General features: G+C 37.3%; 1 protein-coding gene across 2 annotated transcripts in view; it reads right to left on the bottom strand.

Moving 5' to 3' along the window:
- Positions 1–13,627, bottom strand: part of LOC121429721 (solute carrier family 2, facilitated glucose transporter member 5-like) — a 45,473-nt gene that overhangs the window by 14,471 nt on the left and 17,375 nt on the right. Inside the window, exons 1-3 of one of the 2 annotated variants that reach the window (XM_041626912.1) lie at positions 2,368–2,409; positions 2,129–2,230; positions 1,404–1,564 (exon numbers count right to left, since the gene is read on the bottom strand). In XM_041626912.1, the coding sequence (XP_041482846.1) occupies positions 1,404–1,564; positions 2,129–2,173 (206 nt within the window). In that variant the 5' untranslated portion in view covers positions 2,174–2,230; positions 2,368–2,409. Of the gene's footprint in view, positions 1–1,403; positions 1,565–2,128; positions 2,231–2,367; positions 2,410–13,627 lie in introns of those variants that run through there. The other variant, XM_041626911.1, reaches the window with a different exon arrangement.

Here is a 13,627-nt window from a genome sequence, read left to right as displayed (position 1 = left end):
TCGGTTCCTTCGCTCACTCTGGTTTTGTACTAATCATTATGTACGATATTGTTTTGAGGAAACAAGACAACATGTTTAGGAAGGATCTGGATCCAGAATAATAAGTAAAACTCCCATGAAAACTCGAAGGCCCGTATTCTGAAGTCAGGTTTAACTTAGACCATAGTCATTTAGTGCAATATTATCCGTATTTTCAGGTGAAGATTCAGGCACACCAAAGATCTACAGTAATCTTCCATTATTACAATCGCCTATGGTTACATGGCATGTTTTTTCCCCACTTGCGTTTTCCTTAAACCACCTATCTCACCAAAAGACGTCCCAGCGACGTCCCAGTCGCGGCGACGTATCAAACACGAAAGAAATGAGTTTTCGATTTGCTCGTGTCTACGTCAACTCGACGAGATTGGTGGATTTTGGGAGCACTGCACATGCGTTAAATAATCTGCGACTGGGTCCTCTCGTTCACTACCCAAAACAGTTATTCGGTCTCACCAGGGGAGTGTTTCATCAACATTGTTGTCCGACAAGTCGTCAGATCTGACATCTTTCCTTGATTCTGATTTGCTGAGAGGCACTGTTACTATAGTAACTGTCGGATAAAATGGAACTTTGTTTAACAAATTTTCGGCATTACTCCTATTTGTTTAAGATCAGTATGCTCGATCTGTAATGAAAATCATAAGATCAGTATGCTACATCTGTATGAAAATCATGAATCGTTTTTCATTACAGATCGAGCATACTGATCTTAAACAAATAGGAGTAATGCCGAAAATTTGTTAAACGAATTATAATTTCCTCCTATAAAAAAGCCTCTTAAAAATGGAACTTGTCGGATAAAACGTCTGACAAGTCCTTTCATGAAACGCTCCCCAGAAGGACGTCTCGATGACACCTAAGAGACACCTGGGGAGCGTTTCATAAATATTTTTGTTCGACAAGTTGTCAGATCTGACAACTTTCCTCGATTTTGATTGGCTGAGAAGCACGGTCACTATGACAAATGTCGGATAAAACAGGACTTGTCGGATTAAACCTCTGACAAGTTCTTACATGAAATGCTCCCCTGAAGACAAAGTGACAATTAATCACTTTGCCCAACAGTCGCGGAGATGTTGCTTGCAATCCCCTAATCGGCGCTGCGACGTCTAGACGAAGTTTCGGAGATATTTGTCAGTTCTAGCGACGTCTCAAAAAAAAATTATGAGAAAAATCAGTCAAAAAAAATCTTAAGTAAAAATTATGGACAGTACGTTGTGATATTTTGTTACTTTGACGGAAAGGCACAATCTCAGTCACAGAGATGTTAACAATGTGTAATGCCCCTTCAGAGTCATGCAGCATAAAACCTGAACATGTTTGTTTAGAAATCATGAAAAACACTCCTCTCCTCGACTCACCTGCCGAATTTATCAGCCCAGTAGCCGCCGGCGAGAGCCCCCAAGCCCCCTCCGATGCAGTAGATAGAAACGGTGGCCGCCCAAAGCCAGGTGAGACTGTTTTCGCTCGGTTCCTCGCCGGAACGTTCGAAGAGTGTGTCATTGAAGAATTGCTGGATGAACTTCAAAATGAAAAGAACATTAATCAAACATGATTTAATTTCTACCTGATGGCATTATGATCGGGGTAGGCGGACTGGGGGGTTGCCCTTTTATTTAGGGGGCGATAAGAGAAAGGAAAATAAGAGAGATAGAGAGAGAGATAAAGGAATGATTGCAGGGCAGAGAAATTAATAACCACATTATTTTTTTTACGTATGAACAAGCCGTTCATTTATTACAAAGTATTCGTTTCCTGAACGTAAGCAAGTTTCACACATTACAAATTCGTATTGAAATCATGTTTTGAGACTATGCGACCCCCCCCCCCCTCCGAAAAATGAAATAAAATGACAATTAAAAAAAAATGATAAAAACCTGTGAGTTTTTTTAGAGTATGACCTTTTCACATGTTAAATTTTCAAAAAGACCGTTATACATCGTTATAGTTTGTTTGGCAAAATTATTGGACAGCCGTTGCTCAGAAGCTGTGTCACAATTTGGAATCCATGGCTATCCCGAGTAACCGGGGTTAAGAATCAAACATTATTTGGGAAGAAACTCATAGTAAACGAAAAGGTTCTTACTGGAGACGGTCCGGTTATGACGCCGATGTTGTACCCGAATTCCATTGACGATCCGATACATACTGTTACCGTTGATACCACCAGCCAGAACGACAAACGACCCTGTATGATAATAAAACATGAAATGAGATGAAGAAAGATTTATAGGTGATTATAACGCACTTAACAAAATACAAAATACCGCTTGTAAGCGGTAATAGGGGGGTTTTTGCGATTAAAACGGGAACGGAACATAGTACATCTATCACAATGGACAGCTTAGGCCGTTTTCTGAAGTCAGGTTTATCTTAGACCACGGTCTAACTCTGTGCTGAAATTATGGGAAGCCAAAAGTGTCAAATTTTTTATTACGTTGTACGTTTCTTATGTTTACTGTTCTCTTTCCAGATTCATCGATGGTGAAGACAATCATCTATTCAGACTTCCTGGAAAATTATGAATGATTTGAGAGCCAAATGAGTTGAAATATAATGTCTGTACCATTAGAGATTTATGTAACAACTGGCTATCCATACTTAAACCGCAACTTTAAACCTGAGTTTAAGTTAAACTCGACTTTAGAATACGGGCCATAGACTACGAGATCTTTGATGATAACTGGTGAACCAGGCAGTAGATCGTCCTAAGATTCGAAGCTGACGAAAAACTGCAGATATGAAGTTTGTCCAAAGTCCATACAGGACGACACTGCTTTTTTGATTCACCGGTATTCATCAAAGGCGGCTTTGTCCGGAAGGGCTTTTGACAATAGATTCTCTGCGTTCCAGAAAGAGTTTGCGTAGTGTTGCGAAAACACCCTAATGAATAATACCAACATGCATGACCAGTGGCTAGTTCTGTTTACATGCATGCCATGATCTTTAAACGCGTATTGGTGTCTTTATCAAAGAACAAGGATTCACACAACAATCCTATACTCGGGTATCAGAATGAAAAAACATAACTGTTACCTTTGAAACAGTTCATGTTAGAACAGTTCCATAGGTGACTTGTGCACGAAATTCTTAATAATTTCGTCCAATAGTTTAAGCTTACGGTATGACACAATACAATTGTATTAATTACAACTTTACAAGTCAGAATGATCTCTTACTTCGGATACCTCACAGCGTTTCTGATCCATGGTCGGTAGAACGGTATGAATGCAGCCCAAAAGTACAAGAACCTCAACCCCGCACCAAGCATGAAGTTAGAGTGAGAACTACTTTCAAGAAACGTCCCATGCAAGCATACGTGTAACGATGATCATGACATGGTATGTTCTCAAGTTATTGATGAATTTGTGCCTGGTTTCATGAAGTGATAACTGTTGACAACATCATTACAAGCTACTGAAATTCTACATCCGATAGGCCGATGGCTAATTTTGTCGGTGAGAGTGTATGACAAGTTGCTTCGTGAAATGCTACCCCTGAAGGGCATCACCTCCCAGCACGACTCGCATCTGGAGAGATGACACCCATTCTTCGAGAGTTTCTGTGCATCGACGCAAGAGGAAGCCAGTAACGTCCGTTACACAAAGGTTAGCGATTGATCGTTTACTTGTAAGAGCGATTCTGAATGGTTCCGAGCCAGTCTATACTGAGCAAAATGCGCATGCAACGAGGGTCTAAATAGACCATTTCATTTAGCGATTAATCGCTAACCTTTGTGTTACCGCGACCAAGAGGTGAAAGGGACACCCTGGCGGTAGTCCCACCCCAGGGTACGGTGAAACAGGGGTCAGGAAATGAAAGTTCATAATCGGTTCATTCGTTCAGGTTTAGAGGCAAAAGGACAAAAAGATGTAAATTGAAGAAAAAAAACAGTGAAGGAAAAAAAGAAACAAAAGAGTATAAAAAGAAATAGATAAGTCGCCTTATTTGAGCCCCCTGAAAATGTCCTTCCTCAACAAAAAATAATTATAAATATAAATGAATGAATGAATGATTAAATAAATAAATACATTGAAAAAAACAAAATGAAATAATATCGATATTATAACCCTCTTTCCTCGGAATGTAGAGGATCAGAAAGAACATCCTGCGTCGAGAACCGAAACTTTTGGACCTTTATCCAGGTGCATATATAAATCGTTTTATCATTTTATATTCTTATTTCCAACAATTTCATTGCTTTCTTGGCTGATACAAGAGAAAAAATAAATGTTTTCAATGAAATAGTGCACCTCATCCAATCTCACCCCAATCACAGGTTTCCGGCCCAAGTATGCCACTGATGAAAAATAGCAACATGAGAAAGGAGACTTCAAAGTGCTATCTATTTGAAGAAATAGGGACACTGGGGGAGAGATTTTATTTTGCCATGTAGAGTTAAAAGTCTTGCTATGTCGACATGACGTTGACAAGTTATCTTGCCAAGTCAAATTGTAAATGCCATAATATGTCGTCATTGCGAGATACAGGGATGCTTTCTGGAACGTAGTGAATATATTGTCGAATGCCGGCTTCATGACAATGAAGCAGCAGTTTCGTACGTGACTCTAGACCAAAGACCTTATAATAAGACAATAATATACATACTTGCGACTTTTTGACAGTTCAAAAACGTCGGTCGACCCTTGACAAAGACTTTATTTTGATTTGACTTGCATCAATGCCTTTGCTGCGTTGAAGGATTCCGCGTCGCTAACGATAACGTACGTAACTCGCTTTGGCGACAAATAACCTTAATTTTATAAGTCGACTTGGCAAGATAACGCATCTTGCCGCCGTATTGACACAGGCCTACAACCTTTTATGCAACTTTTTAATATAAGTACATGTAGATGGCACTTTAAAGCTTCCGTTCGTGACTGAGAGCGCTGTACGGATCATGCAAAGACATATAACAAACCACGTGATCATTCTACATACTTGAGGAAACAACAATCTCAGAACAGCATGCATTCATTGGAGCTCTGGACGTGAGACTTGACACACCCCCGCTACACCCCCGCCGATCCTCGCATTGGCATCGTTTACTTCAAGTTTATACAAGTGGATTCTACTATTAGACTTGATGTTGTGAACCGTTTTCCATTATCATTTCATCGAGAAATTGAATGTTTAATTGGTATGAGCCATATTTCAAATTTGACTGATTTGGGCCCTAATGGCAAACCATAAACATGATAATTGTTTTGTTCTCGGTCGATTAGTTAGATATCGCACCCTTGTGTGGACTGCGCTGTTAAATAAAACTCTCTAAAATGTTGTTTTTGTTTAATCTTCTCATGTTTCCAAAACATCAAAGATGGATGTGAAATGTTCCTGAAGTTGTGCCAATTTTTGTAGACATACAAAAATGTTGTTTTGAATCTCAAATTACGAGTACGCTCTCCGGTCTCGGGGGGAGGGGGGCATTTGGGCAATTCTTGGAAGCCAATTCCTGGCAATTGTGCTCCGATTCGGGACCTATTCCAGACCGATTCGCCTCTGATTCGGTCCGAAATGATTCGAGAGATTTCGGTTTCCCTCAAACGATAAATTCAAGCAAGTTGATAACATTTATTGAAGTTAAATGTGTTTTTTTTTTCTCGTCCTTTCTTTTTCTCCCTCCCCTTTTAACCGCGGTCAATATGGACAATTAAGGGGGTGATGGGTCTTAGCCCCGATCGGTCTCTGGTTCCACTTTTGCAGTTATGTACCGGTATATCACCGATTTTTTTTTTCAATCATTACTGTGTAGTTGGAAGTATACCGCCGACTTTAAAATATCAGGGGGGGGGAGATAGCAGCTTTGTTGAAGGTCCATGTCCATACGGAGTTCGTTTCGGGAGGACCTCCACCCCCACCCCCCCAGTTACGCCATCAATTACCCAGATCAGATGATCATGACGTCATAGGCTTGGTTCACTTGAGAAGCGATATGTCTCTTCAATGTCAAGAATGCTTCTACCTCATATCCATCTCGGTCTGCGAAACATTTGAGTAGTTTTGGATCAATGCCAAAATGTCATTAACATGCCTAGTCTTATGCAGCAGACCCTGATACGCAAGTTGTGCCTGGAGAGTTAACCCTAACTTATCTGGGCTATTTTGCGAGATTAAAGGTCAAGTCCACCCCGGAAAATGTTGATTTGAATTAATAAAGACAAATCAAATTAGCAATAACGCTGAAAATTTCATCAAAATCAGAAGTAAAATAAGAAAGTTATGACAGTTTAACTGATTTTTCACAAAACATATGCAAAACTCAGTGGCATGTAACTGAGACAGTCGATGATGTCCCTCAGTCACTATTTCTTTTGTTTTTTATTGTTTGAATCATACAATATTTCATTTCTTACAGATTTGACAATAAGGACAAACTTGACTGAATCATATTGTATTAAGCAATGCTAATTTCACATGTTCATGGAGGAATCAACCGTTGGTTCATTTGAAAATGAGGAGAAAATTAGAATATTTCATATTTCATGTAATAGAATACAAGAGAAATAGTGAGTGGATGACAGCATCAGTCTCCTCGTTTGCATATCGACCAATATGTGCATAATACTGGTTTGTGACATTAAGCAAAAGATTAAAATGTCATAACTTTCTTATTTTACACCCGATTTTGATGAATTTTTTTAGTGTTTTGCTTGTTAGATTGTTCCGTTTTATTCAAGTCAACTTTTTGTTGGGATGGACTTGTCCTTTGAGTTCAAGAAACCTTTTAGCACTTTCGTAAGTCTGTGACGTCATGCTATTAAAGTGGGGGGGGTAGATGGAAGAATATATCACCCCCCCTGAATATACATTAGGTGTGACACAAAGATTTACGCCAGTGCTTTTTAGCCCCCCCCCCCCCCTCGAGTAGTCTTATGCAGCTCGTATTTATAACTCCTCGTATTTCACAATATTGTTTCTTGATCACCGTCCCTGACTTATAGCCAAATCTACCAGGAAGAATCCTCGTTTTGGTTTTTCTGTAGTGGAAGCCCGGAGTGGAAGTGTTTCTCAAGCACCATCTAATTTGTGTGTACCACTACACCATCCAGGGCTCTGTAACATGGGTTTCAAATCAATCACTCGATGCCAACAACCAATCAAGACCATCGTTGCATGGGAATATCGTTCAAAACACTCTCTAGGTACCAATCAGAGTTGTTCTTTCATATTTGAAATTCTTCGCAAACCTTTTGCTATGCGACTCTTGATAGATCGACTATAGAAACATTCTCATTATCACTCATTTGATCAATTCTTCGATGTATGTTCACTAATTTGGTCGAAAAGCGGTTGGTCCTTTTTTTCACATCTATAAGACCCCAATTGGTATCAATTTGGCCTAATTACCATTCGTGCTACATTACCCATTTCAGATAGCCATTTAATTTGTTCAGAAGACTCGATCCCATTTTAGATTTCCCGTATTAGTAAGCAGAAATACCGTTTTACCTCATTTATCTTTTCGTTTATTTACAAAACCAAAATTGGACTGGGCTGACGATCGAATCCCCATAAACATTTCATTTTTATGTAAAATGTATAAACTTCGCTTAAAAGGAAAGTTACCATAGCGATAATTTGATTTTAATAAGACTTTTAAGAGCAGAAAATTTAAAAAAAGTTTTGGTGAAAGTTTCATGAAAATACATCAAAGAATAATATTTTGTTTCGTATATTTATCATTTTCGAAATGTTCAATTTGTGACGTCATATGCGAGCAGCTCCCTCCCCCCCCCCACACCAGTTGTATAGAGTATATAGGCCCTTTTCCATAAATTCATTTAACGGATTTAATATGGTTCTTATATAATTATAGAATGTGCAGTATATAACATGATATGCCTGGTGATATATCCCACACGTAGCATGTTGTCCCATACGTAACTTTTTTTAAAAAATCAACTTTTAATTCAAAAGTAAACTATACTTCCGAAACATTTCGTGGTAGAACGTTTTCGTACTTAATAAATTAGAACTTCCCAGAGATGCAACAAAACAAGTGTTGTGTTATGAGAAATAACTTAAAAAAACATCCTCAGAATGTTACGCACGGGATATTCCATCCTTGGACAAGACCTAATTTGCATATGTATTCGATGACACCACTTTTCCCCCCAAAGTAATAAGATGTTATGACTAAATCTCACAAGCTTTGCTTTGATTTTCTATGAGTTTTTATAGTTGTCCCATACGTAACGCCCATTTTACCAATTATGCAAATTCGGTGCCCCAAATCAGCATAAATATGCAAATTATCAGAGTTTTCTTCATGAAATTTTAAAATTCAACATTTAGGATTTTTTATGCAACCAAATATAGCATATTAAATTAAGGAGGATATTTTGCCTTCTAGGGTGACCTTTTCTTGGACTTGCCCTATTATGCCTGTTGGATTTTTCTATTTTTATTCGAATAAACATTTTGCTGGGATGGAATTGCCCTTTAAAACCAACTTATGGATGGGATGAACTTTCCCCTTTAAAACGATAATGTTTTTCTTCACCTCTTGAACCATCGCTTCCGATTTCTCTAATAGCTCTGTGATATTTGTGTACTCCCTGCATGCATGGCCAAGCCACGACTCGACCCCGTCTGACCTCCAGCCCCAGACAACGAGTTATTGAGCGTCCAATGTTTGTGATCGACATTCCAGAGATGGAGAATACCCACTGCCCCTGGACACCACCCCTCCCCCCCCACCTCCCGCCCCTGGGAAATGGAGAAGGAAGTTGAAGAGTGCCCCTTATATTACACGGAAAGGGGGATAGAATAACCACCCAGTCTCTCCCCCCCCCCCTTCTCTCTGTCCAATCGATCACACCCTTCCATTTTCTCACATTTCCTTATTCTCCTCTTAACATTATTCCCCCCCCCCCTCTTTCTCTCTATCCCTTCAAACCAGACAGGCCCCTGAAAAAATCTTTCAGGCCAAAATCTGAAACCGATCACGGAATAAATCGACAAACCCGAGAATTGAACTGAAAGGACCACGAATTCTCTTTTATCCTTGATACAAATCTTATAGATCCAACATGTCCAAAATGAAGCGATAGTGCAAATCCAGATCTACCTTCCTCAAACTTTGCAACCATCCCCCTACCCCCCCCCCCCCCCTGGCCTCCATCCCCTCTCCAGTGGGTCGGATTTTTCTTCTGATAATACATCGTTCCTATTGTCGTGTGATCCTCGACGGCCACGATTGCCCTTGCTTTCGTAACAGATCTCGAAAATTCAAATGAATGTCTACGATCCATACGATCATTGGCGGCGGAAGCCAAAATATTTAGGGGGTGTCCACCTGATTTTTTTGGATGGACACAGGTAAAAAATTGGAAAAGCGCCCCGAAAAAAGGTTATCAACCTAAAATTTTAGGACGTTGCTAGCCAAAAATTTTTGACAAGCAAAAAAAAAAAAAAAGGTCATCAACCTAAATTTTAGGGGGGGACAGCATACGTTTCAGGTGGGGTTCACGTGAATTTAGGGGGGGACGCAGGAAAAAAATTGACAATTAAAAAAAAATTTAGGGGGGACCGTCCCCCTGTTACACCCACAAATGTAATAATCGCCCACAAATGTAATAACGCCCACAAATGTAATAACACTTTACCCACAAATGTAATAACGCCCACAAATGTAATAACACTTTACCCACAAATGTAATAATTTCACCCACAAATGTAATAATGCACTTTACCCACAAATGTAATAATTTTTGATCGCCCACAAATGTAATAATGACTTTACCCACAAATGTAATAAATTTGAAGGGATTTTTGGCAAATCCGTTCTGAACTAAAATCGTATAGTAATGCGTTCATTTAGCACAAAAGTGCAAAGTCTCATTTCCTGACCCGGTTAATTAACAAATTATAATATAAGTCCAAAGTCTTTATTCCAAACCCGGTTGTTTCAAAAATTATAATATAAATCCAAAGTCTTTATTCCAGACCCGGTTGTTTCAAAAATAATAATATGAGCCCAAAGTCTTTATTCCAGACCCGGTTGTTTAAAAAATTATAATATAAATCCAAAGTCTTTATTCCAGACCCGGTTGTTTCGAAAATAATCATATGAGCCCAAAGTCTTTATTCCAGACCCAGTTGTTTAAAAAATAATAATATGAGCCCAAAGTCTTTATTCCAGACCCGGTTGTTTAAAAAATTATGATATAAATCAAAAGTCTTTATTCCAGACCCGGTTGTTTAGAAAATAATAATATAAGTCCAAAGTCTTTATTCCAGACCCGGTTGTTTAAAAAATAATCATATGATCCAAAAGTCTTTATTCCAGACCCGGTTGTTTAGAAAATAATAATATAAGTCCAAAGTCTTTATTCCAGACCCGGTTGTTTAAAAAATAATCATATGATCCAAAAGTCTTTATTCCAGACCCGATTGTTTAAAAAATGATAATATAAGTCCAAAGTCTTTTCTCCAGACCCGGTTGTTTCAAAAATTATAATATAAATCCAAAGTCTTTTTCCAGACCCTGTTATTTCAAAAATTATAATATAAATCAAAAGTCTTTATTCCAGACCCGGTTGTTTAAAAAATAATAATATGAGCCCAAAGTCTTTATTCCAGACCCGGTTGTTTAAAAATAATAATATGAGCCCAAAGTCTTTATTCCAGACCCGGTTGTTTCAAAAATTATAATATAAATCAAAAGTCTTTATTCCAGACCCGGTTGTTTAGAAAATAATAATATAAGTCCAAAATCTTTTTTCCAGACCCGGTTATTTCAAAAATTATAATTTTAGTCCCAAATGAGATACATTAATGATATTCCAGTGGAATAAAAATGAGAATCGAGCTTAGTCTTTTCTCCAGACCCGGTAACTAAAAGCTGAAACTTTATAGTAATGTGTTTATATAGCACAAAAATGCGAAATCTTTTTTCCAGACCCGGTTAATTAAAAAATTATAATATAAGTCCAAAGTCTTTTTTCCAGACCCATTTATTTAAAAAATTATAATAATTATAAAAAACAAAGACCCACGATCCTATTTATGTTGAATAACATGGAAATGTAGCGTAGTCTTTCTGTCTGACCCAGTTATAAAAGTCATTAAAAACACAACAACAACAACAAAACAAAGACCATGCAACCATTAAAGGTCAAGTCCTTTTCAGAAAAATGTTGATTTGAATCAATAGAGAAAAATCAGATAAACACAATGCTGAAAATTTCATCAAAATCGGATGTAAAATAAGAAAGTTATGACATTTCAAAGTTTTGCTTATTTTTAACAAAATAGTTATATGAACGAGCCATGCAGCTACATCCAAATGAGAGAGTCGATGATGTCACTCACTCACTATTTCTTTTGGTTTTCATTGTTTGAATTATACATTATTTCAATTTTTACGAATTTGACGATTAGGACCTCCTTGCCTAAAGCACAAAATGTTAAAATAATAAATATCCACGTGTTGCAGGGAGGAATGAAACTTCATTTCACATGACAATGACGAGAAAATAAAAATGTTTCATATTTCATTTAGGAAAATACAAAAGAAATAGTGAGTGAGTGATGTCATCAGTTCCTCATTTGCATACCGACCGAGATGTGCATATAACTGTTTTGTGAAATGAAGCGAAACATTAAAATGCCATAACTTTCTTATTTTACATCCGATTTTGATGAAATTTTCAGTGTTATGCTTGTTGAATTTTTCTCTTTTTATTCAAATCAAGTTTTTGTTGGGGTGGACTTGTCCTTTAAAAAAAATAATTTCTTGTATATTCCTTCCTTTTTCTATGAAAAAACCTAAATAACAAAACATTAAAATACATATGAAAAAAAAAACTGAGAAATAAGATATCAGTAAATAATAGGGGGATTACTTCCCGAAAACGATAAAGTTGTTGATTGACGATCTATGATATATTATATAAAAGAAAAACATTCTAACAAGAGGGGATAACCATTCCATTCCATGTTTTTATTTGGCAATAAGTCATGATTGACTATTTTTGCCACCCACTGTATGAGAAGTAGGGTAGCAATTTTATTTAGTATTATTTTTATTACTTCTTTTTGTCTCACCTGCGTAGCAGAGTGAGACTATAGGCGCCGCTTTTCCGACGGCGACGGCGGCGGCGGCGGCGGCGTCAACATCAAATCTTAACTTAAGGTTAAGTTTTTGAAATGACATCATAACTTAAAAAGTATATGAACCTAGTTAATGAAACTTGGCCATAAAGTTAATCAAGTATTACCTAACATCCTTTCAGAGTTTCATGTCACATGACCAAGGTCAAAGGTCATTTAGGGTCAATGAACTTAGACCATGTTGGGGGAATCAACATCAAAATCTTAACCTAAGGTTAAGATTTTGAAATATTATCATAACTTAGAAAATATATAGACCTGGTTCATTAAACTTGGACATAAGATTAATCAAGTATCACCAAATATCCTGCATGAGTTTTACGTCACATGACCAAGGTCAAAGGTCATTAAGGTTAAATGATTTTTGGCCGATTTGGGGGTATCTGATGAATTACAATCAAAACTTAAAAAGGTTTTGGATCTGATTCATGAAACTTGGACATAATAGTAATCAAGTATCACTGAATACCTGGGCAAGTTTCAGGTCACATGGTCAAGGTCAAAGGTCATTTAGGGTCAATGAACTTTGGCTGAATTTTTTTTTGTTGAATTACCATCATAACTTTGAAAGTATGTTGGTCTAGTTCATAAAACTTGGACATAAGAGTAATCAAGTATCACTGAACATCCTGTGTGCATTTTAGGTCACATGACCAAGGTCAAAGGTCAATGAACTTTGACCATAATGGGGGTATCTGTTGAATTACCATCATAACTTTGCAAGTTTATTGATCTGACTTTTCAAACGTGGACATAAGAGTAATAAAGTATCACTGAATATCCTGTGCAAGTTTCAGGTCACATGATCAAGGTCAAAGGTCATGTGAGGTCAATGAATTTTGGCCACATTGGGGGTATTTGTTGAATTACCATCCTATTTCTGTAAGTGTATTGGTCTAGTTCATAAAACGTGGAAATAAGAGTAACCAAGTATCACTTAACATCTTGTGCGAGTTATAGTAGTTTTCAAAGTCAGCACTGCTGCTATGTTGAATCGCGTGATGCAGGTGAGACGGTCAGAGGCATTCCACTTGTTTATTATTATTATTTCTTGTATATTCATTCCTTTTTTATGAAAAAAAACACAAAACCTTTAAATACATATAAAACAAAAAACTGAGGAATAAGATATCAGCACACAATATGGGGATTACTTCCCGTAAACGATAAGGTTGTTGATCGACGATCTATGAGATATTATATAAAAGAAAATCATTCTAACAAGAGGGGATAACGTTTTAACAAGTTCTTCGGTACTTTAAATTTTCAGTGTACCAAACACCATTTGTAGTATATTCAGCATTTTTTTTTATTAGTTACAATTCCAATAATCTCAGTGGCCTAAGATATATTTTCTGGGGTTATATTGACCCGTTAAGTAAAGAGAGAGAGAGGATTTATGTGATCAAGAAGTGATAAGATAGGAAAAAAAACTGATTTGAAATGACTGAAAGAGAGACAGGCA

Source organism: Lytechinus variegatus, chromosome 16, assembly GCF_018143015.1.
Source record: "Lytechinus variegatus isolate NC3 chromosome 16, Lvar_3.0, whole genome shotgun sequence".
Taxonomy (NCBI): domain Eukaryota; kingdom Metazoa; phylum Echinodermata; class Echinoidea; order Temnopleuroida; family Toxopneustidae; genus Lytechinus; species Lytechinus variegatus.
The sequence above is the reverse complement of the archived record's forward strand: the minus strand, read 5'-3'. Positions and strand labels throughout refer to the sequence as shown.